Source organism: Syngnathus leptorhynchus, chromosome 6, assembly GCF_054491065.1.
Source record: "Syngnathus leptorhynchus isolate UIUO chromosome 6, UIUO_Slep, whole genome shotgun sequence".
NCBI classification, from domain to species: Eukaryota; Metazoa; Chordata; class Actinopteri; order Syngnathiformes; family Syngnathidae; genus Syngnathus; species Syngnathus leptorhynchus.
This window is the reverse complement of record NC_141200.1, coordinates 8,440,025-8,463,420: the sequence shown is the minus strand read 5'-3', so window position 1 is coordinate 8,463,420 and position 23,396 is coordinate 8,440,025. Positions and strand designations below refer to the sequence as shown.

At 40.7% G+C, this 23,396-nt stretch overlaps 1 protein-coding gene across 6 annotated transcripts; it reads right to left on the bottom strand.

The window, feature by feature from the left end:
- Nucleotides 1-1,209: 1,209 nt before the first annotated feature.
- Nucleotides 1,210-21,916, bottom strand: LOC147055831 (solute carrier family 45 member 3). 6 transcript variants are annotated; one of them, XM_085914480.1, is made up of 8 exons: nt 13,763-14,504; nt 10,246-10,422; nt 10,017-10,168; nt 9,514-9,837; nt 6,327-6,517; nt 4,403-5,066; nt 3,597-3,862; nt 1,210-3,513 (listed from the first exon to the last, which is right to left on the bottom strand). In XM_085914480.1, the coding sequence occupies exons 4-8, from the start codon at nt 9,659-9,661 to the stop codon at nt 3,043-3,045; spliced, it is 1,740 nt and encodes a 579-aa protein (XP_085770606.1). In that variant the 5' UTR covers nt 9,662-9,837; nt 10,017-10,168; nt 10,246-10,422; nt 13,763-14,504; the 3' UTR covers nt 1,210-3,042. The 6 variants fall into 6 exon arrangements, with proteins under 6 accessions (XP_085770606.1, XP_085770608.1, XP_085770607.1 ...); XM_085914482.1 differs by lacking the exons at nt 10,017-10,168; nt 10,246-10,422 and adding an exon at nt 13,156-13,275; XM_085914481.1 differs by lacking the exons at nt 10,017-10,168; nt 10,246-10,422; nt 13,763-14,504 and adding exons at nt 12,081-12,338; nt 13,156-13,234.
- Nucleotides 21,917-23,396: the final 1,480 nt, after the last annotated feature.

The window sequence follows — 23,396 nt, the reverse complement described above, 5'->3', positions numbered from 1 at the left end:
GCTCTCTCTCCTGCTCCTCGACCAAAAAGAAGAGTTGCATGAAATAATCCGCCATGCACCAAAAAGAAAAGAGAAAGAAACAAAGAAATAAACCAGAGCACGTAGTCAGACCAGCCAGGGGCTCCACATCACCGGTCCCTCCCTGGATCCGACTCCCAACGCAAGATCGGACACGGCCCCGATAGCAGCAGGAAAGTGCCTTCAATGACTTGTCATTGCTAGTCCAGAACGAGGGGGGTTGAGCAGGCCCTCGGGACAGCACCCAAATTGGGTCGGTGGTCATATGTCTGTCAGGCCGCTTCCTTATTTAGAAAGAAGGTGTAAAAACAGTCCCACTTGTCACTGGTGAGCAACGACAGGGCTCCCCGCAGTGCCGCTTTTTCTTATGCACCCTCCAACAACTTTAGAAAACAAATGGAATCGAAACCAATGATTCCCAACCATTGCGCCGAGTGCGATTGTCCAAATCCACTTGGCTCGACAAGTATTTATTCTTTATAAATAGTATCGTATCTTTCTTCATTATTCTGTGCCATATAGTGACCAGCACCTTTCCACTAGCTATCAATATCTCTCTGTGTGTCTTGCAGTATTTTGTCAATATAAAATAGAGTCCAACACTCCAACCACCTACTAACCTAAGGTTGAAATCCTTCATTTCAGTAAAATCACTGAGTCCTGCCACCCAGATGTCAATTGTAGGTAGCATTAGTGCTAAAGTAACACATTAAGATCCCAGCATGTTTCCCGTGGTACATAAGTAAGATCCTGGCGTGGAGCAAAGCACAGGCCTGACATGGAATGGCACACATAGCCAGCATGCCATTCCCAGTGACACGAAAGCCTATCGTCTTTTCCATGTAACAGATAATGTCAGCAGCTGCATGGCCATGTGTCAGTGGGGCCGCAGCGGTCAACAGTCAATTCACGGGATCTCCAAGGGATGGCACCATTATCAAGATAGTTTTCCCAAGAGCTTCAGGGAAAAGCAATTTGGAAAGAGAAGACATCTTTTAAAGAACGATTTCTCAGTCAAAATTTGTTTGGACAACCGGAACGCCTTTTTACACTTGACATGACAGTCCAGAATGTTTGAAACATTTTTTTGAAAGCGGATCGGGTCAAACCTCATTGGTTCTCCAATGCACTTTCCACCCAAACGGTCACATCTGCACTTGATAAGAAAACAAATAATTAAAACTTGTCAGCCATGTTATGTTTTATTGTTTATAAAAAGCTGTTTGGCGATCACACATTGATTACAGAGTAATCTGTCAGCTGTAAAATAAAGTACTCTGTCATAGCTGCATGCATCAATGACAACAATCAGTTTTATCATGTGGTACATGGTTATAAAAACACATTTCTAAAATCTGACATTGGCACTTTTAACTGGCTTTAAAAATTCAACAAGGCAGATGGGTGAAATAAGAACATCTCCAAGCCATTGAAGTTAAGAATAGGAAAAAGATATTTCCTTCATAAACCCAAACAAGAGCCATCTAGTGGCAGTAAAATAAGTGCTGACAAAATAAGAGATCTAACAGAATGGCAAATAGGAGTGAAAGAAAACATCATGGGTGACGTTTTCATGTTAAAATAAGTTAGGACTCAGAGGATGGTTTGCACATCACTGCACAAATAATTTAATTTTTCACAGAAATTGCCCTAATCTCTCAAGAGAGGCATTATAAATAAATACATAAATGCAAGAGGCAGAAAAATACAGGCACTTTTTCTGACCATTGTGCTACTGCTAGATAGATTTTGTTTGCATTCGGGGATAAAACTATTCATGTGTTTTTAAAAAAAAACATATTTTCAAACATGGGACTCTGTGTACAGTACCTGCTTAGGGAATACACAGGTCCAGTTTGGGCAAATGTTAACCCAGCCAGGTGATTACACCAAATTGACTATTGAGCATGACAACGCACTCAAACGCACACTAGCCATCCTCAGTGCTAACGTCCACTCCAATACCCAAATGGTTGACTCCACTTAATAAATATGGTCTTTTAGGAATGGGAGAAATTTAATTTACAGCGCTACTACATATGATACGCTCGGGCTGAGTCCTAGATTGTCATGGGGCATAATTACGTTGAAACATAAAAGGTGCAGCAGGGAATAATCGGTGACATTGAACAGAAGAGGGTACAACGACAAAGGGCTAACCTGAGATATTTGTCCTGATCAGAGATAAAAGAAGTGCGCTTTTGCACTTTCAGGGGCATCCGGAGTACAGTTCTAAATAAATGCCACTTGAACCACGATTGATGATGGATATGATTTCATCTACTGTATAGCTCTCTTCACTATTATTTAAACTGACACGATATGGGAGGGGTGTCCAGTTTAAATGCAAATGACAGAGCAGGATATGTGAACGTATTTGTTAGCGTAAGTTTGTTCCTCCTTGGCACCAAATTTCTGAGAAAGGATGTTGACTCTCATCCAGAGCTACAAAGGTCAATAAAGAGATACAGTACAGCATATCCAATGGCGAGACAGCAGAAATGTCGAGAATATATATATATATGTACCAAGAATAGATCTACAAATCTCCCAAATAATCATCGTGCCAGGTTTAAAAGTGAAAAGAGTTCAATTAGTCAAAAATGATCAACGGCCTCTGAGGAGATAGATTTTGGCAAGTGGTAGCATTCCCATATTTGTTAATTGATCTCATAATTCCCTTGATTACATAGCTTTGTGAAATTAACACCTGGCGTGTGGTTGGTGAGAGAAAAAGCAAGGCAACCATTTTCACACTTGGCGTCACCTTGTGTTATTGTACCAGACAGACTGTTATTTTCATACCCTGTATGTATCCAAAAAGTGAATAAAATATACATTTGGTGGAGGGTGAGGGGCTCGACTTCAATTTGTCAAACGTTGTGGCTATTGAAGCTAGCGGCACATCCCTGATGACATATTCACTCCTTTTACACAGAAGGTGCAAATCCACAAATATAGAGCAAGGCCTCCTTGGGATACTACACAATAGTGCATTGATGGAAAAATAAATAAATAAAAGCATTACTCCACAATCTTTCTCAGAGATTTTCCATCCGAGTCACAGCCTTTGAGGTCCTTTTGGTCAAAGACAATATGATTGGCCAAACAGATGGCGACAATGCCTAAGATTACAGAGCAGGCAATATAGGTGGTGACTGACTGTGCAAATTGAACAATGCTACCCATGAGGAGGGTGGGAATAACCTGAGAGAGAAGGAAGGTGCTGTCTAAGATGGCAAAATCCAAGCCCACGCCGCGGTCTTCATATCCCGACTCCAGCTCCTCTGGGTCGGACCCGGTGGAGCTGTGAGCTGAGCCGTTCTGGTTGAGGGGAGCAGAGTAGTAAATGTCCTGGCTGAGGAAGGCGTTTCCAAAGGAGGGGCCAGCCGTGTTATTTAGTACGCTCTCCTCTTCCGCTGGACTCAAATAGTCTCTATTCGTTGTAAAACCTTTTTTGCGTGGGTTTTTGGTTTTCCTTTTTGGCATAAACACCTGAAATGGGGCGAGACATGTTTAAACCGCCGGCCGAGATAGCTGCATTACTCCCTAAAAAAAATAATAACTTGGGTGCTTACCCTTTTCTCCTTGTGGTAGTGGCATGTGAGTGTGTAGGGCAATGTCTGCAGCGCTGCGTACGCATAGCCAGTGAGGGCAGCCATGGTTGTGACGAGGACCACGCTTTTAGATAGGCAGATGACCAAAGTAGACACGGTAAAGCTCACCATGCTGCTCAGGTAAACCCAGCGTGACCCAAAACAGCGAACCATACGACTCATGATCATTGAGAAGAAGGTTGAGGTAGCACACTGCAGGAACAAACCCAGACTTCCCATACGGATACCTGGAATAAGAACATAAATTGAGTTACAAGAGGCGATAGAAGTCTTCCAGCTCTCATTAAATGGGCTAATGAGAAAGCCAGATGTTACCTGCTACATTCGAATGTGTCAAAAAGTGAAAACCAAATGCCTGAATCCAGCTAAGGCTGTTAAAAATGTGAGTCTTTAATGGCACTTTGTTCCTTTAGGAACCAGTCAACCCTTAAAATACACAGAAAGGGAGGATGGGAAGGGAGGACATTAAAAGTTCTTCTTAAATCCTCACATTAACCTTACATTATTAAACCATTGGGAAGCATTAGTGCCTCAAAGTCTGACCCGCTTGGCTGACCATACAAGTATTAAGCCGGCATCCTGCCAAAAGAACAAATAGCGAGAATCTGAACTTCAAATACAAAGACTTGGAAAAAAATCAATGTGTTGACACTTGAGCCTGACCAAAGCATTTGTAGCAAGATATCAAAATTCTAACAATGGTTTTAGATGAAAACATGATTGCACAATCAGACAAGACAGAAAATGTCAAACGGATTGTTTCTGACCTTCGTCGTATCGTTGTCTGGGCACACTTCCTGGTACCGCACTAGGAACTCCACCATATAGACCTTCGCCTACAAAGACTGTGAAGAAGAGCATGAAGGACATGACAGCCATCCAGCTGCAGAGCTGAGTCACACATAGCTGCCACATCACTCTTGGGACATGGCAGTAGTTTCTGTAAATGGCAGGGGTCATAGACCAGCATGTCCTCAGCAAGCATAGCAGAGGTCCAGACTTTAGCAGCTTCAACTTGCACTGAAGCAGGTAGCAGCATGAGCGAGGCACACCGCACTGGCCAGTTTCCATCGCGCTGGGTCCCGGTTCCAGCAAAGATGCGGCCCCAAGCGACCCGCTGATGGCGCTGGAAGGATCTTCGGAAAACTTCATTGTGATGAGTATGCTGGGAATGAAGATAAGGATGAGGAGAAAGAAGAGGCACTGGTCCTGGCCTCCGAGGTAAACAGAGAGCATGCTGTGGCTCCAGTCGAGTGCAGGAAGCAAGTATCCCACACAGCCTCCCAAGCTAACCATGAAGGAGAACATGGCAAAGGCTTGGTTACAGTCCTCCCCATCTCGATACAGGTCTGATAAAAGCGCCTCCAATGGCGTGAAGCAAACTTGTCCACAAAAGTCAAGAAGGCCAACTCCAAGGATAAGGAAAGCCACCTAAACCAGAGAAGCAAAGAAATCGTGTTGGACGGGTCTTTTGATGACCTGATAAAGTATTTCATACAAGATTCATTTAATTGTTTCCCCTCATTCTGCAGATTGCTTGGTCACGCGTGAGCATGATTGATGCGGACCTAATAAACTAGTCCAAGACCATGGCCACTGCCAAGTTTATTTTGGGACGGTACTTTGTGCTCTAGGGCCTTTGGTTCCAGAAGAAGCATAGGCCTTTGTTGGAAAGTGAAATATTCATTAATTTACCAAGTTATACCAGGGATGTTCAAACTACAGCCCGGGGACAATTTCATCCATTTTTAGTGACTACTCCAACCACTTCTAAAGGTAAAAAAATAATTTAAAAAAAGTCATGATACCTTTATTGATATGCAGATACTCCAATAACTATTTACATTTGTCATGAGACTCCAATAACTCTTTACATTTCTCTTCATAATTGACTTTAGCATGTTAAGTAAAATAAAGCTGACGATTTTTTTTAAAACATCCCTCTACACTTTACTACCAGACTAAAATAGACTTGTAATGGTCTCATTACAGCTTCAAAGTCACCGCAGGTCCCATGGGGTGAGAAACCAATCAGACCTCAATCTATTCAGTGAAAAATGAGCTAAGCAGGTCTAACCCCAAACAGCATTAACTAGTGGGTGGCACATAAATAGCTGAGACCACAAATTTACCAGGTCGAAATGGAGCATATCTTTTAGACATAATTTGCCCAAGACATCTACTTGAAGTCATCACTGCTATTTACTGCTGCACTGTAGCCTGGTAAATATTCACATCGTTAGAAAACATCAGCAAGAGATATTTTCATTACGTTTTGTATTCAATATTTACTATTTCTGTCACTTGTCTGCATATCAAGTTTTCTGTTTAGAGAAGTCCCTGTAAAGTGAATGTCTTGTAAATGTGACATAACAGGAACAAGTGTTAACACCACTGCCAGTTTGGATGGTTTAAAACAACAACAAAAGCAAAAGCCCCTCTATCTACTGTTATTATTTCATGTGTACCCGTGGCAAAACCAAAGCACAGAGTGAGTGATTGATTCAACAAATGACTAGGACTAATTAATTAGGTTGTGTATAATTGGCTGGCGACCAGTCAAGAACAAGCCCAGGCCCACCCACCTCTTGCGCCTGTCAATTGGGATGGGCTCCAGCTCACCTGTATAAGACCCGTATAAGGGACAAGCTATGGGAAGTGAGTGGATTGATAAAATTAGGAGTTACCCACCTGGAAAGTGCGTCCTCTCCAGGCAAGGTGTGCAGCCAGGATGTCGGCATGGGGAATGATAAAAAGGGCCAGAAGGACTCCCAGAGATAGCAGCAAGATAAAAGGTTTCCTTCTTCCGTAACTGCTCTTGCAGTTGTCACTGGCTGAGCCAATTAGAGGGATGAATAGAAGCCCGAGAACCGGACCAATGCCTGTGAATTAAGTGCATAAAGGATAGAGTGCAAAGTCAGCGCTTGGCAGCCCAGCACAGGGCAAAATGCAAAATTGAAATGGAAGCATCTGCAACATAATGATTACTGTTGGTTAAAATGCATTGTACAGCTTTGCAACTTGTTAAGGGGACTAAGTCTACTCATCATTTGTTCTCTGTATTAGAGCAGTTTATGGACGACTGTATATAGAGTATTTTAGAACTGGTCATTTTAGTTTACCAGGGAATAAATTGGCATCATTACCGACTGACTGTTGGTGACGCTTCCTACAGATGGGACCCCTGCCTGAAGGTACGCCTTCTTCAGCTAATATTCCACACATGACTGCATATGGCTAATTAGAGCACAGCACATCACACGCAGTGTCCACAGCTAGATGCCCATGCAATATGAAAAACTGCTTGAACTTCAGTTTGACCAAAAAAAGTACCCTGTGGTTTTTTCCCCTGTAGAGATATACTGTGGTAAAATGTAATTGATGGATTTAATATACAACAAGGAAGAGACAGAAATCATTATTTCACTATTCACGGTGGCTCGATGGCCAGTGACCATTATGTCACTGTTGGGCCGCGACCCATCCTCAGAAGCTGGCTCGACTGGGGCAGCAGAAAAGAATGCGACCAGTCCAGTCTTAACATCATCAAACAAGTTTTAGGAGACAGGCGTGCCACCACCAGGTACTTCACGGCACTATTTGTTTTTGTTTGTTTCAGCACGTCTCCATCAAAATACGCCAAATAAGCATGTTTTTGGGATATGGGTGGAAACCGTGAGAAAACCCACATGGAGAACATCAATTGGTGGTTCCACACAGGGAGGGCCCGGAGGTGGAATCGAACCCACACCCTCCTAACTGTGAGGCAGATGTGCGAACCAGTGCTCCACTGAGCTGCCTCCGCTAAAACATAACATCTCTTATCATGAATATACAGGGCCAGAACAACTTCAGGGGGGGACTGAATGCCCTGTTAAACAAATGAAAATACAAGACAAAGGAAAAAAAGCCTTTGAATGTCTCCTTTCTTAACATTTTTTAAATATATTTATATTATTACAGTGCACCGATAGGTCAACTCAAAAGAAATTAATCGGAAAATTATGTTTTATAAAATACTGAGTATAGACTAGTTTATAATAGTATGTCGACCACAGAGAGTGGCAGATCGGTAGTAAAGGAGATAAGTTAACTGTAGCCAGTGGTCCCCTCAGTCCTGCAGCTGTGCAGACCAATCACAACATGTCTCACCATCTACAGCTGTTCACACGGCTATTTGCTCAAAACCCGTGCACACACACACACACACACACACACACACACACACACACACACACACACACACACGCACGCACGCACGCACACACACACTCCCACTCACACACACCCCCCCCCCCCGCACTGGCTCGCTCACACACCCCCGCACTGGCTCGCTCGCTCACTCACTCACTCACTCACTCACACAAACCCACGTGATTACACATACGAACGCACACATATACATACACAAATAAACTGCAGCGTGCTTTCACAATCACACGGTTTCCATTTTTAGACACACAAATCAGATTTACATCTAGCCCAAACCACAAATACTACACTGAATGTTATCTTTAACAAAATGTGACCTTTCATACAAGTAGTAGTATTTTCTATAGAGTGAGTGAGTCCATTCCTGAGACAGTAAATTACCAACAGAAATATTACCCAGAGCAGTGAGTAACCAACAAATGGCTATTAGATAAAGAAACCCATTTGAGAACCTTACACTAGCTTGGGGTAAAGTGGCTTTTAGCCTCCAGAGACACAATATCCATTTTCATTCAAATAACACTCAGACCTTCCATTATAATAATAGGATTGTCGAATAAGGCTGAATGCCTTGCAGCACAGTCTCGTTGCAAAGGACATCCCAATGAAATCATTTTTAGCTAATGGAGAAACCAAAGGCATGTACACTATTGAAGATGTAAAATACTCGTGCTATCCAAAAACATGATTTGGTTTTTGTCTAACTTCAGCTATAACCTGTCGGTCACAAGACAGTTTAAAATTGGATGCTTTAAAGGGATAAAAGCGAAGATGGTTCATTTTCACTAACTAGCCCTGTTTATGTACTTTTTGAGCAGAAAAATGAATAAAAGTTTGAATGTTCTATTTTCATTATAATCATTGTAGATACATCGCTACATGACGGTGATCAGCCAGCCTTAAATGCATGTGGACATCTCTACTTAGGCCCATTTCAACCTTTGAGAACATCATAAAACGATTCGCCTTTACATGGCTGATTTAAGAGGAATTAAGTAGCAGCCCCTTCGCAGATAAAGTGCCCGATTTCCTTTCATCAGTCACCAACATACGCAAACACAATGCTTCCCTAGATGCTTTCTACATGATGAAATGTTCATAGGTTGTTACATATTCAATTGAAATCTGTAAGGATTCATTAGACCTTCATTTCCCCTGAAGGCCACTTATGGAGTACCCCCTCTGCCGCTTACCCGACAAAGACATGCTTTAAACGGCCACTTAGCTCAGCTCAAGGGTCGGCCTCCTCAATGTTCCTTGATAATGCATGTCGTGCCAAACCTCAGGGATTTGTACAATTTTGAACTTGAAACCTTGTTAATTCCATAGTGTGAAATGTAAGAACGTATTCAAAGTCATGTTCTCTTCTAATAGCCGTTAACCCCACTGAGCGGTGGACGATTACAAGTGTTTTCAAAGTCCGCTCAGAAGGATAGTCTTCGAATCAAGTCTTTCGTACATATGTCGAATATGTTGCCGTTTGAGGGCCAATATGAAATGGAAACTGTTCCCTCCATACTTTGATCACATTTAGTCTTAAAGTTGCACCAATTGCATATTTTTTCAGTCATACTTTTCGATTGTCATCGTTTTTTCACAAAGCACCAGAACTGCTTTGGTACTTCATGGTAACACTAAAAGAGATCTACTACAAGTAACCACTTACCTAAAACCATAGTCATGTATCGCTCCTCCACACCAGCCTCGAGCAGCAAGGGTGGCACATATGTGATCCCTGCTGCCACACAAATCTCGAGGCCACATGTAAGGGAGTTCAGCAGGAGCAGACGCCACTGAGACCTCCATCCAGGCATATTTACGAGGGCTGGCTCGCCTCTTCTTCCCTCTGAGATGACCACTTGTTGAGGTATGGCTGGGTGGGGGTTTAACTTTGGGGAGGCAGATAGGGCCGCAGGGGACGGGCCACAGCAAAGACGCGTAGATGTCTTCGATCACTTGGAGAATTCATCGTCTTCTCGGCATTCTGGATCTAAAAAGAAGAAAGTTATAAAATGATCAAATTACCACCCAAACCATGTTGTGATGCCTTCTTGTTAAACAAGCCACAGACTTGAAATAACAGTTGCTCCAGTCACTGTCTTTTCACAGTAAATCTCAAAATCAGCAACAAAAGGGCGTGATTTTTGATGGATCGGCAAAGCTCCTCACCAATAGCTTTGAGACAGCAGGAAACACAACAACAGGCGGCGAGGAGATGAGTCAGCTGCAGCGATGCAATGTGGCAAACACACGAAACCATTTGCCAAGAGAATTCTGACTCCCACTGGTGCTTTGCTTGTCTTTTAGAAGTGTCAAAACACCTACGAGAAGTCATTTCAGTCTGTCTTTCGCACAGCTTTACACAGTTCAACCAGTCACTATGTGAGCCAAAAAATACCTGTAAACGTAACACCAAAGGTGAACAGCGACATCTGCTTCCTTCAGATTTTATGCACCCTATTCATCACCAGGAGGCAAGGCAGCTCCATCATTTTGACGATCATTGCCCAGTGACGTTCTCCGTATGTCAATCCTCCCAGATGTCACTCTACTTCACCAGTTTAGAGTGATCACTCTGCTGTAACCAGCAATATACAAACCCGATCACTGAACGAATTAAGTTCATAAGTAGAAGTTTCATTGTACATGACTTCATAACCAGTAACTTAACAACCAGGTAAGAAACAGTTCTTAAATCTCCGATGGCAAAAGAGGACAGGCAAAAAAAAAAAAAAGAATGAAGTAAAGATGAAGTTGTATCATCATCAGCTCTAAAATAATACAGAACAAGAACAGTGAGCACAAAGACTAATGTGGAAACCACATGAAGCTATATTTGTATTTGGTGAGATATTTCTCCTCAAATGCTGCCCATCTGTTCTCTCCTAGAACCAGAAATGATGTCATCATCTCTTTTGTGATAAAAAATACTATGAATGTCTGCATTGCAAGACTATTGTGTTTAATTAGTCATTGTTTTTTTATTTGTGTGAAATATTGAATATATTTGCTGTAAAAATATATTTTCCGTCGCTGGATGAATAAAGAAGACGTCAATGGCAAACAAGTGACTGTGGTATGGCTGAAGTGATACGTAGAGTGGTCACGTGGTCAAGACCTCAGCCCTTGTGACCATGTCACACATGTTCTCTTGAGCACGACACTCACTGAACCCCCCAGAAGTTTGTTGAACTGAGCCACTAACACTGAATTGTCAAAGAAAGCAAGCCAATTTCAACACTCAATATTGTTCAGTAATTTGAACAAAAAAATAACTGGGGATTGAGCAAAAGTATAGATTTGTAGAAAATTATGAATTTAACCAAATTCGTACATGGGTTCATTGTGTTTAGAACCATTAACAGAAGAGTCACAAATCCCGAGACAAAATGGTCTGTTTAAGAAACATAAGGATGACGTTAAGTGTTTTTAAAAGGTTGTGTTAATTAGAGGAATAGATCACCAGAGAATTTCACGTCTGTCCAATGTGATTCCTCCCAAACATGAAAATAAATTGGGCACACTGATAACACCCATCAGGGAACCAGTCTCGGTTGCCTTGGGCATGTCTGGCCATTAAAAATCCCGGCCTACTTATTCTGTGCACCCTTCTTTTCCACACGCTTCCATAAAACCCTGAGATCAGCTTGGTCTTTGACCAAAACAAGAAGAATCTATTTATGCTTGGTATGCCTTTATGATTCTGACTCTGTGAATACACTATTGTAGAGCCAGCTGTGTTTTGGACAAATGTTCTCACAGAGAAATGAGAATCTAATTGTGGACCGCATTTTCCGCATCATAAGGCGCACTTGAATGCCTTTCATTTTCTCAAGAAATGAAGGTGCGGCTTTTGTGTGGACCTAATTCCAAAATCTGTAAATGTGTGGGTGGCACTACAGGGACGTAAAGTTGTAGGTAAAATAGCTAGGCCGGTGCGGTAATCTAATGAGAGAACTGTACTTAATACGCAGAGTATGTACCTGTGCCATGATTGATAGATAAATCGGTTTGTGCAAATAAAACAATGGCATCGACATGCTTATGAGGCACAATTCAAGTTTTCTGGAAAGACGGGATCATTGCCGAAGAGCGACATGACAACGACATGTTTAATGGCGAATTTGCCCAACTGTATATTTTGGATACAGAAGATGAGCTCCTAATGGTGCAAAAAATACTTACTATATATACTCGTGCCAAATGTCATTATTTGGATAGAAAATGACCTACCTGAAATGTATATCAGGATGTGTAGTTTTGCCTAAACTCTTATTTCAAATAATAATCTGTATATGGCTATCTTCCAACAGTAAGTATGGCTTGGAAGTGAAAAAGGCTCCAGGATGACATCAGAGACAACCACAGTAGACTGTGGTGACAGGGTGGGTGGGTTCCTTGTGTTTTTGGCTCAAATTGAATGACTGCTGCTGCATGTAGCATTTAGGCGCTCCTCCCTTTGGAGTTCCTGCACTCTCATGGGACTGATCGCTGGTACAAAGAAGTGAAAAACCTTAAATGTAGACAACATTCCATTTGTATTTCTAACAGATCATAGACAACATGATGAAGATCAGAGGCCCTTAACACCAGATTGGCTTGTGTATAGTGTATATCGCACACATCGGCCCAATTAAAAGCTACATTATCTGGTTACTTGGTAGCCCTAGAATATTGTCTACAAGTTGAATTTGTCAGTCAGATTGTATCACACAAATCATGCTCTACTATCAAAGAATGTTTCAAGTATGTTTTTTTATTGTCAGCAGAAACCAAGATGAGCGCGATTAATTCCCATCCAACAGGTTTGCTGCCTAAATGGCATCTGAACAGGTTCATCAAGTTGAATGCATTCCATTATCAAAAAGAGGGAAAAAAAAAAAAGGGTCAGCGCAAATATTGGATTAAAGTATATTTGGACAATACAGTGTGTTAAGCCTGTGTGCAGTAATTATGAACGACGGCAATGTCAACAAGGTCCATATTCCTTTATGTGTGTTTTATTATTATGGGGCTGTGGCCTACATGTCATGTTCTTTTACTATGAGTGCTCCTATTTCAAAGTTCTTTCGGCATCATTATGTCCATACCGTACTTGTGTTTTGGAAGTTAAATGTGAATTTTCTGACGAATGCTTCCAGAATCCTTAATAGTAACTACATCATATTAGCATGCCCTGGCATGACCGTGTTACAACATACAGCACATCAAACATACCCCACAAAATGTGTGTGCTAGGCTGGCTTCCAGACATGAAAGTGCAGACAGAAGACATTTTTAAAGTAACCACCTTAACATATGCACTTACCAGGTGAACACGAGAATTGCAACCTCCACCAAGTTGTGGTGACCTAATAAATGTGAGCCTGCTCACCTTTGACTGAGGCCAGCAACATTTTTTGGAAGTTGCCAGTTATCGTGCTGGCATCTGCAAATAACATGAACAATGGGCTGTACAGTGGAGCCGTGGAACCTGTTGTGAATCAATGAAGCTGATAACCGGGCTCCCTACGGAATTTGTATTGTTGTGAATGGAGAGAACTATCGAGAGCCGATGCAACAGTTAATGGGTTTTCATTCAACCAATATTAAGTGCATTTACGTGTCTTCAAAAGAGCAGTTAGTTTGGTGTTTATGATTTTTTTTTTTCCACAGATTGATGAGTACATAATCCAGCTAATTGAGTTTAATCCACAATGTGAATAGCTGATAGTTGTACTTTTCTGGTAAAAATGTTTTTTTATGTTTATTAATATGGGTGGAGTTTTACATTGCCAGTTTCACAGGTTTTATGTTCTATATGTGTGCGTACATATCAGTTAAAAGATGAGCAGCCACATCTAATTCACAGAAGAATTTATGGTATCAAATTGTAATACATAATGTAATGAAATACTGTGAAAAATGATACTCACCGCTCACTGGTCCCCAAGGTAGACAATGGATAATCATCAAGTAATGGATAATCATCCCCATAAAGAATGAAAGAGCAATCCTGGCTAAGGTTTTCAGCTTCTCTACTTTTATACTGCATCAGTCTACATCGACTGTTTCCTCCTCCACTGAATCCCCTCCCTTTCCTCCCTTCCTCTTATTAGTCAGTCACTCTTCCTCCCCCATTCGCTCTCTTATAAACCTGTAAATTGGGAATTGCAAAAAACGCCACAGCGTACTTTTTTTCTGTTTTCATTTGCAGCAAAACATATTGTTGCCCGCCCCAGAACCCTGAGATTGGATGTGCAAATACAAACTGCGCTTACGGCAAAAGTGAAGATGAGACACTTGAGTCACACCTGTCTTTGTAAAAAGAGCCCATGACAGAATTAAAGTATACGATAACAACCCCACACAAAGGCCATACCCCCGAGCTCATCTTTTTACAAGCTTGTACGCTCTAAAAGTTCTGTTGTGTGCTTACTGACTGTCATGCAAAGTCTGATTCATTGTCAATTATTGCCAAACTGCCTACTGCTTCATTCTCACTACTTCCCTTTCCAACTCAGTCTTGGTTAAGGTCATACTCTTGAATGACCACTTGGCTGTGGACAACTTAAACCTGTTTCACCAGCTTAGCCAGTACTAAGCCTCTTTGAGTGTGTGTGCGTGCGTACGTATGTATGTATGTGCAGTCAAACCTCTACATACAAATTTAATTTGTTCTGGGACCTACTTTGTACGTTGAAATTGTTGTATCTTGGATCAAATATTTCCATAAGAATACACTGTAATTCATATAATTCGTTCCACAGCCAATAAACGACGATAACTCCTTCATAAATACGGCAGATGATACACATAGCAATAAAACAAATGCATTAGTTCAGAGAGATGTATTGTCACTGTACCTTAGAGACGCAGAGATACATACGTAGCGTAACTTGGAGTATGTGAACCTCAAACTAAAATACAGAGGAAGAAAATTGTGGGGCACAGGGAGCTCTGAAAGGGAGGCTGGTTAATGCTGCGAGGCGGTGGAGTGGGAATAATATTGTTACAATACGACTGGCTTTCAGGAATCTCCATTTCTAGAGCCAAGAGGCCGATCAATATGAAGACGGGGTGCGGGTGAAGAGCTGCAGCTGAGTAGTGGGATTGGCTTCTCCAGAATTCAAGGAATTCAGAAAATCACAGCTAAAGCTTGATTTTGACCTCTTTTGTCCTTGAGGACAAACATGAGTATCAATGTCATATCTATAACAAGGTCATGCGACATAAATGTCCTTGATTGAAAAAAAAAAAAAAAAGATTGTCTCATCAGTGGAGGATTAGAAGAAATCACTGCACCATGCATTACGGCAACACTGCTCAATACAACACGTGGGAAAAGGAGTTAAGAACATTCATAGAGTAATTATTTCTTAATAGCACACTGATTATATGTTAGGTTAGCCAAGTTTGAACATGGGTGTTTCTGCATTATTGAGCTGTTTTTGCATCGCGACTGTCTCCATACATGTTGACATCACAGTCACACATTTGTCACCGAGAACCAAGAAGACCAAGAAGTTTGTTTTCCCTTGTGCGGTGCAGTTCTATATTTATCGTACTTGGTCGTTTTTATTACAAGCTTTGGTTAAAACATACATGCACGTTCTACTCTTAAAAAAAATATGTTTAAATTCCGCGGCACCCATTTCCACAAACATACATTCTTCAGCAATTGCCAAACCCAACAGTACCCATAAAAACTATGACACACTGTTCCCTGTTTTAATTTAAAAAAAAAAAAAAAAAACAAGAAAAGCCATAGTGTGTACCAAAAATAGAGCAAAAAGGGCAACTTTTTAAAGCTTTAATGTCAACCACATTATACTAAACACCCGTGACTGGATTGGAGGAATCAATCACTCATTGTGTGCTTCAACAACAAATTAACCTTTAAGTAAATACGTGACACAGATACTTAAAAAGAGAGCAGACATGTAGCTATTAGCCTGCCTTGTGTTAAAAAGTTACCATTCGACTCAAGTCGGCAGAAAAATCACATGATTAAAAAGGACATTGATGCTTTTGTTAAACCTAATGATGCTAGAAACAGGTTGTTCTGGTTCATACCTTTTATCTTCCTGATGTTTTGACTTAGTAACTTGCTGTAATTACACAAGGCAATACATAAAAACGTGTTAGTCCACATATTTGCTCGATATAAAAGGCAAAACGCCAGAGCCAAGCTTTCTGGAAGAACAGGAAATATCAAGCATCACTTCTTACTAAACCAAAAGCGTTTGTCAGCAAAGAAAAAAAACTAATCAAGACAAATTCCTTCCATTTTAATTACGCATCCTGAATCGGGCGTGCACGGCACGCCAAAACGGTTTAACAAACAACACATTGTTTGCTATCAACAATAGCGTTACCACTAATTTGATTGTGGCCCAATGTGTACGCACCCCTCATTTTGCCACACGGTAACACAGTACCGGTCCTCCCTACACGCTTTACCGAGATCATGAGCTTGATCTTTTCACAAAGCAAAAGGACAGCTCACATATCAAAGGTCTCTCCACATACATTCAGTCCGCCACATGAAAGAGAACCCTTGTAATACCCACAAAAAAAAAAACTTCAGTCTTTAAAACAAGAGCACGGAACGTTTGAAACCTCCAATTGTCCACTTTCCTGGAAGTTTGAGGCATCTTTCTTTTTGATGCACTGCCTTACAAACTTGTGTAGCAAGAGGTCAGGAGCGTGTGTCTGTGCGAGCATCTGGCCGTGCGAGTCCTTATCACTATGGGAAAATGTCGAGGGCCAAGTCGGTGTTATCCTTGCTCCAGGGCCTATAGGTCCTTATGTCAGCAGTGCTCCTCATTGATGGGGAATTACAGAAAAAGTGATAGGTTCATCTGCCATCTGTTGTATACCTTTCCCATGAAGAGAGCTGGACCGGAGGCTGTTTTGCTTTCAATACCATGCAGCCTTGTCTACACTTGAACAATGTGGGCAGAACTAAATGGTGTCGGTGAATGGAATTAGTGAAGGAGAGCAGGGTAGGAGTGAAGCAAAAGCACATTGCTTGAGGCAACAACAAAAGGGGATTCGTTAGAAAAGCAATCGAAAGGAAGTTCAAATATGAAGAATTTATTTTGAGTGGTGGATTAACTGAACTTCTACGAGGGCTTTTTTTCCATGTCTTTAATAAAACTAGACATTCAAAGTAAATAAATGTACCTTCGCTCTCTTGCATCAATTTAACTTGGCTGCAATCCCAGGAGGACGTCTGGCTGATATATATTTATTTATTCATTCAGGTAAATCACATTTCCACAAATTATATTGTCATTTTTAAAAAGTAACAAGTAGCATAGCAATATTTGTTTTTCTCCTGGGAGCCAAATGGTATGACTCGTTGTGAGCCAACCCTTAGAAAGTGGCCACAATGTCAACCGATAAAAAAAGCTGGGCAACAATGTCACAAAGGTGACATTCCTTGTTGGCGGGGTAGCTGACATCTTTTCGTTTCACTTTGGCCCATTAGCGGAACATGTAAGAGGTCTTTCTCTTTGGTCCAACTGGCTGAAGAGCACTATTACAAGGAGGCTGTTTGCACTTTAACCTTGCAGCTTGCACAGAGCTGGGAAGAAAGCATTTTTGCTTCTCATCAATGAAAGATTCAGATGCAAATGTTGCATATTCATCCCCTTTCCTGCACTGAGAGAGCTTCGTGTCCTCATGTGCACTTATGAGAGGAAATCTTCCTGATGTTGTTTTGCTTTTAATTAATGGTTACTACTCCCCCTCCGGTCGCAACAAATGATCTCACTATTTATGCAATTAGGAGCTATAGGAAAATATTTGCTTCAAGAGCAAAAGCGGGGCAAACTGATTTGTCAGGTTAAAGAGATTGTAAGAAGAAAGCAAGCAGATCTGAGCAATTTGCTCAGTTTAACTTACCAGTGAGATAACCAAGAAAGCAAACGTTGATTTGGTACAAGTGGAACTGTGGTTCATTTCAGTGGAGCTCTCCCTGAGGTCATATAATTGAGAAATCACCAAGTACCAAAAAAGAAATAGATCACTTAAGTCACACTAAAGCTTCAAATCTCAGCTGAAATTACTGTTTGAATTTATGATGGGCAAGCAAGAGGTGCAATTAAAGAGAGCAAAAGATCGAAAGCTGGAAAGTGGAAAGAAATTATTATCAGTCTATTATAGGTCAACAATATTGCAAGAATGCAGAAAAGTGTTGTGCAGCATTGCTTCTTGCCTGTCATGACATTGTGATGGTGGGGAGTGCATTCCCACAAAAAGTTTTGAATAGTTACCAAGGGAGTGAGCCTTGGAGAGATAACATACCTGTGATTGTTTATGGCTACACTTGATGTCAGAGCAACTGCAGCAAACAAAACTTTGACCGAGAAAGACCTCACGATGACCACGACCCCCACACTTTACCTTAGTATAGATGAGACATATTACATGATTATTTTCCAACTTGATAGTGTCATAGTTAACAGTTGAACAAATAGAAAAAATCTGGGAGTTTTTCATTTAATTTAGCACTTTTGTTAATTTATTACAAATGAATCCTAAATTCAGGGACATTTTAAACTCAGGGAGATTTGTGCTTTATTATGGGATTTAACTGTCCATTTTAGACTAACTGTGCTGACTTTCATCAGAAAATAAAAGAAAGGTTTTGATTGAAATGTATCCACTGGATTTTTGTGCATCAAAAGTACTTGTGGTATCGTTTACTTGGTATCAGTAGCGACTCAAGGATTAAGAACATCTATCAGTCAGAAAAAAGTGAAAACTGTCGAAGCAACAACATGATTTTGAAAATTGCATGCTTTTTTTTTTAAATTGAGAATGCAGTTTCATGTGGAAAACACAACAAAGCCTCCTCCACAAAGTTTAGTTAAGTGCCTACAAGTGATTAAAACTGCTAAGCCTTTAGTCCGCTTAAGTAGCTTGGTTTCCTCGACGGTGTGCCATTTTCACCGCACTTGCTTTGGGCTGGGGGGGGGTTGTATTTGACTCTAAGACAGCCATAAGACGACAGCCGGCTGGTTTAGCCTTAGCATTTCAGTTCTCAACTATTAACTCTACAGGTGTGTTTTGCATTTTCTTCGGGTTTTTGTGACACCACCAGACAACTGACAAATATAGTACACACTGTTATAGCTCCTCCATGCAATAAGCCATTGGGGGGCAATACATAAAGAGTAAGTCGTGCTCTTATTTTTGCAGGCTTTAAAGCAGGTAATTCTTTTTACATTTGTAGGACGATAAATAATTTATACCAAAAAAAACTTCAAAGCCAAATTCCCTTTAGCAACCATGCATTTAGTAGTTTGAGTTAGTTGTTACGATTAGCTATTTTATACGCTTGTATCGCCATTGAAAAAAAAGTTCAAATTTTATGGAATTGGGTGCACAGTTCGTGCATGTTTTTTTTTATGCTTCTGCTATTCAATTACAAAACTGAGTTTGAGATTGTGGAGCTATCAAAGCAAACAAAAGCTACTATTTACGATTCAGAAATACAAGAAGGACGAGTTCAGCGTATGGTCCAAAGTGGACAATAGAGAAAAGTCTATTTTGTGGGCTCGGGTGAATAACCCCCTTGAGAGGTCCATGGAGAGTGGAACAGAGTGGGCAGATCGAGGTTAATTGTTGTTAATTGTTAATGGTAGAGCAATCATGGTAACAATAAATGTTCTTTTGTCAGGACATTTGTTGCGACATTTTGCTCCACTCTGCTTCTCAAGGTAGTGTCGATTCTAAACGAAACGTACCGAAGGAAATTGAAGGAAAATGTTTGTCTATGAATGGTGATTTAAATTGAGAGGCCAATCTAAAAAGTGATAAGAATCCATGGAAATGTATGCATAGTTGCAATGTTCTAACTTGGGTTCAATATAATTTTTTTAAAAACATGTTGCCTATTTTTTTGTAATTGCTGTATAAAAATAATAACTGCTCTGTATAGTACACATCTTAATGTGTTAAACAAGAACTGACAAAATATTCTCAGAGATTTACAGACAATACTTGAGCACATATCATGTCCAAACTCCATAGGTTCTAATCTAAAGTGGATTGATATTTGTAAAATTGCTAAAAAAAAAAACCTCAATCCTCGGACGGACCTTCAATCAAAATCACAATGATCATCCAATTTGACATATCTCGTGTGTCTTTTGGTCAGGGAGCATCAAAGAGTGGTGGAGAACGGTTAACCGTTTATTTTTTGTGTGTGACTGATTAGCCTTCTCAATTTCATTATCGTGGTTAACTTCTATTTTCAGAATTTCTTGTCGCCTGTGGTGCTTATGAGCCAAATTTCTACTCTAATAGTAAGAAATTGTTCAAACATTCATTACCTCTTCACTTAAGCTTTTATAATGGTGACTGTCACAGAAAAGAAGATTTTGTGATTTGTTTGTCCTTGAAGGAAGGAAATGTGATGACTCTTGTAACAAAAGTTGTTTGGAACTCTACAAAAAAGAAAACTACAAAAACAGTATTTGACAAACAAAAACTGTATTTGACAGTCTATGAATTGTTGAAAGACACTGGGCAGCATTGTAATATGTGTAGTGCAGATACAGTATTTCCATGGTTAGTGTAACAAAACAGGAAGACAAAAAGGGACAATGAAAGCTCCCACCATTTAGTATAGAAACAAAATTATAAAAGTACAGCCAAAATATGCACTTCATGCTTCAAGTGACAAAATTCAGATTTTTTTTTTTTCTGACATGCCACAGTTGGTTATAAATGAATGGAATCAATTTACTTCAAATTGGAATGAGGCATCATGTTAGAATACCGCACTCATGGCCAATTGTAAGTCAGATGTTTTACAAAAGTATTGATAAACTGAAAAGTGTACTCGGAGAAAGGTTTTTATGCTGGTGAATAATTAATACAACTTACTGTGATGAATCACACTGCATCTTGATTGGGTGAACATTGGTAATTGCTGTTCAATTATATTTCATGTATTCGTGGTGTATCGGAATGCATCGGCCACACATCAAAGTTGCACAGCCCTAATTCTTAGGTCAGCTTCATTTATGATCTGACGAAAACGGCTGTGAGGCACATTTCATGGAAAGTTTGCAACTGCATCTCCTAAGAATAAAACATGACTATCTAGTCGCACAACTAGCCATCATGATAATCAGCAAAGAACGGAGCGACATTCCAGTAAGTGACCAAAAACTCCATCCCTTCCTGCACTCGTGTTTTTATGTCATAACAGCAGAGCTTTGACACAGCGCCAAAAACGTTTCCGCGATAACTAACAAAGAGGTTGGAACGACAGAAGCGCCTTTTCAGTCAGTGACAGCGCAATCACTTCTATGGGGAAAAAAAAATTGCTATCTAGTTGCACAACTAGTCATCATCCCAATCAGCAAAGAACGGAGCGACTTTCCAGCCAGTGACCAAAACTCCATCCTTTCCTGCACTCGTGTTTTCATGTGTCACAACAGCCTGACAGCGCCAAAAAAAACATTTACGCACAACTCACAAGGCGGTTGCTATGACAGAAGCGCTTTTTTAGTCACTGAAGATAATGACACGGTAATACTCTTGTGCGATCAAAATAGTTCGTGGATGAGAGCCAGGCGCACTGACGCAGGCTGGAAGGGGGAGGGGGTTGCTTCCAAAAAGCACCACGCCGCTGGACCGAAGCTAACCGATGCACACCTTTCCTCCCCTTCTATACTCCGCGATTAAACCGCTCATCAAATCTCATGATCTCATCCCCGGTCGCGTAGCCGTGTCGCACGAGTAAATAAAAGCCAGGCTTCGTCAGGGTCAGACGTCGTCCAACAGCCGCGTACAATGAATAAGTTTCATCCAACTTAGCAACGCTTCGTTTATACGAGCGTCACTTACGATAAATAAGCCAAAACAATCACAGCGTTTGCAAATCAAAGATAAAAAAAATAACGAGGGGTGTTTGAAAACGTAAACCTCACCTTTAGTTACGCTCACATCAACTCGGCTCTGAGAAATCCATGCAGCGAGTTGCTCGATCCCGATCCACTCACCGATCTTGCTTAACTTTAGGGGCCAGCCAACTCGCCAGCTGTGACTGACAAGTACATTCAAAGTCAGAAGAGGGAGAAACGTACCACTTCCGCTCTTTACTTTCAAAATAAATCAACTTCACCGAGTTGTGAAATCACGACCGAGTTGTAAAATTACGACATAGAAGCTAACAGAAGTCAGTGACTTTTTTTTTCTTTGCAATATTAAAGGCAACTCAACATGATATCAGAAGAATGCAGGATCTTTGGTTTTATAAAATAACAGCCCTGCGATTGGCTGGCAACCAGTTCAGGGTGTCCCCCGCCTGCTGCCGATGACGGCTGGGATATAGGCTCCAGCACGCCCGTGACCCCGTGGGGACAAAGCGGTTCAGAAAATGGATGGATGGATGGATGGATGGATGGATGGATGGATGGATGAACGTCTCTGACGTGTGAAGAAGCAAGCAGAACTTGAGGACTTTACAATCAGAATTAAAGTGAACTTGGCTGATTAGTTTTTTTCTCTCCATGTATCTGTACTTTGAACCTTGAAAGAAATATTTCGTGCAAGACTTTTTAATTTTACTCCCTAAATTTGAGAATAAATATCAACTACTTTTGGAAGAAAAAAAACTCTGTTTCCGTTGATGATTAAAAAAGCTGCAGTCAACCATCGTTGATTGTTTGATTGGTTGGTTTGTTGATCGATTCGCTGGAATGTGGGACAGCAGCAACATAGTCTTGATGGGAGGGAGCTGTGACGAATGATGACGCTCGGAGAAGAACGATATTCTACAACCATAGTCTTATTAAAGATGCAAAATTTAAAACACTTTTATAATCTGTCCTTTTATTGGGTCTGCAAGATCATTTGGGTTGGAAATTAGGACGATGCCTTGTTTCAAATGTATTGAAACAATTGAGTACGTACTCATATAATTGTGTGAAAGCTATGAAATAAAAAAATATTCTGAGCAGAACAATAAGCGCACACTATTTGTTACCCCACAAATGATCCATTGCAGGCTCTATGATTACACATTTGACACATATTGTAAAGACGTGCATTGAAATAAATTTGTTCTGAAAGACCTGTGAGTGAAAATCATTTTGACCCATCTCATTTCCTCCTAACTTTGTCAAATCTAACATGTAGCAATTTAACTCGAATATAAGAACCGTCTCCTTGGAAAAATCACTAGTTTTTATTTTATTTTATATTTTTGCAGCCTGCATACTGTCTCATCTCATCTGTCTGTTTGTTCATGATGCACTCAAGGGTAGCTTGGAAAAACTTGCTACAACATTTTAAAAAGAAATAGAATTTTAATGGCTGTTTATATATGCGTGCGTGCGGCAGAGTGGACAGATCGGGAGATTTTCTTTCCCAGTACGCCCTGCCAAATACGCATAGATACATTTATGGAACAGGCTGTTGCACATCTTTGACTGGGTCCGCTTTCTGTCCCGAGACACCTCATTCCCAATGTTTTAAGCGCTAATACTTTAAAAAGATGATCATACGCTTCATGTAGTCATGGATTTAAATGACTTCACCATC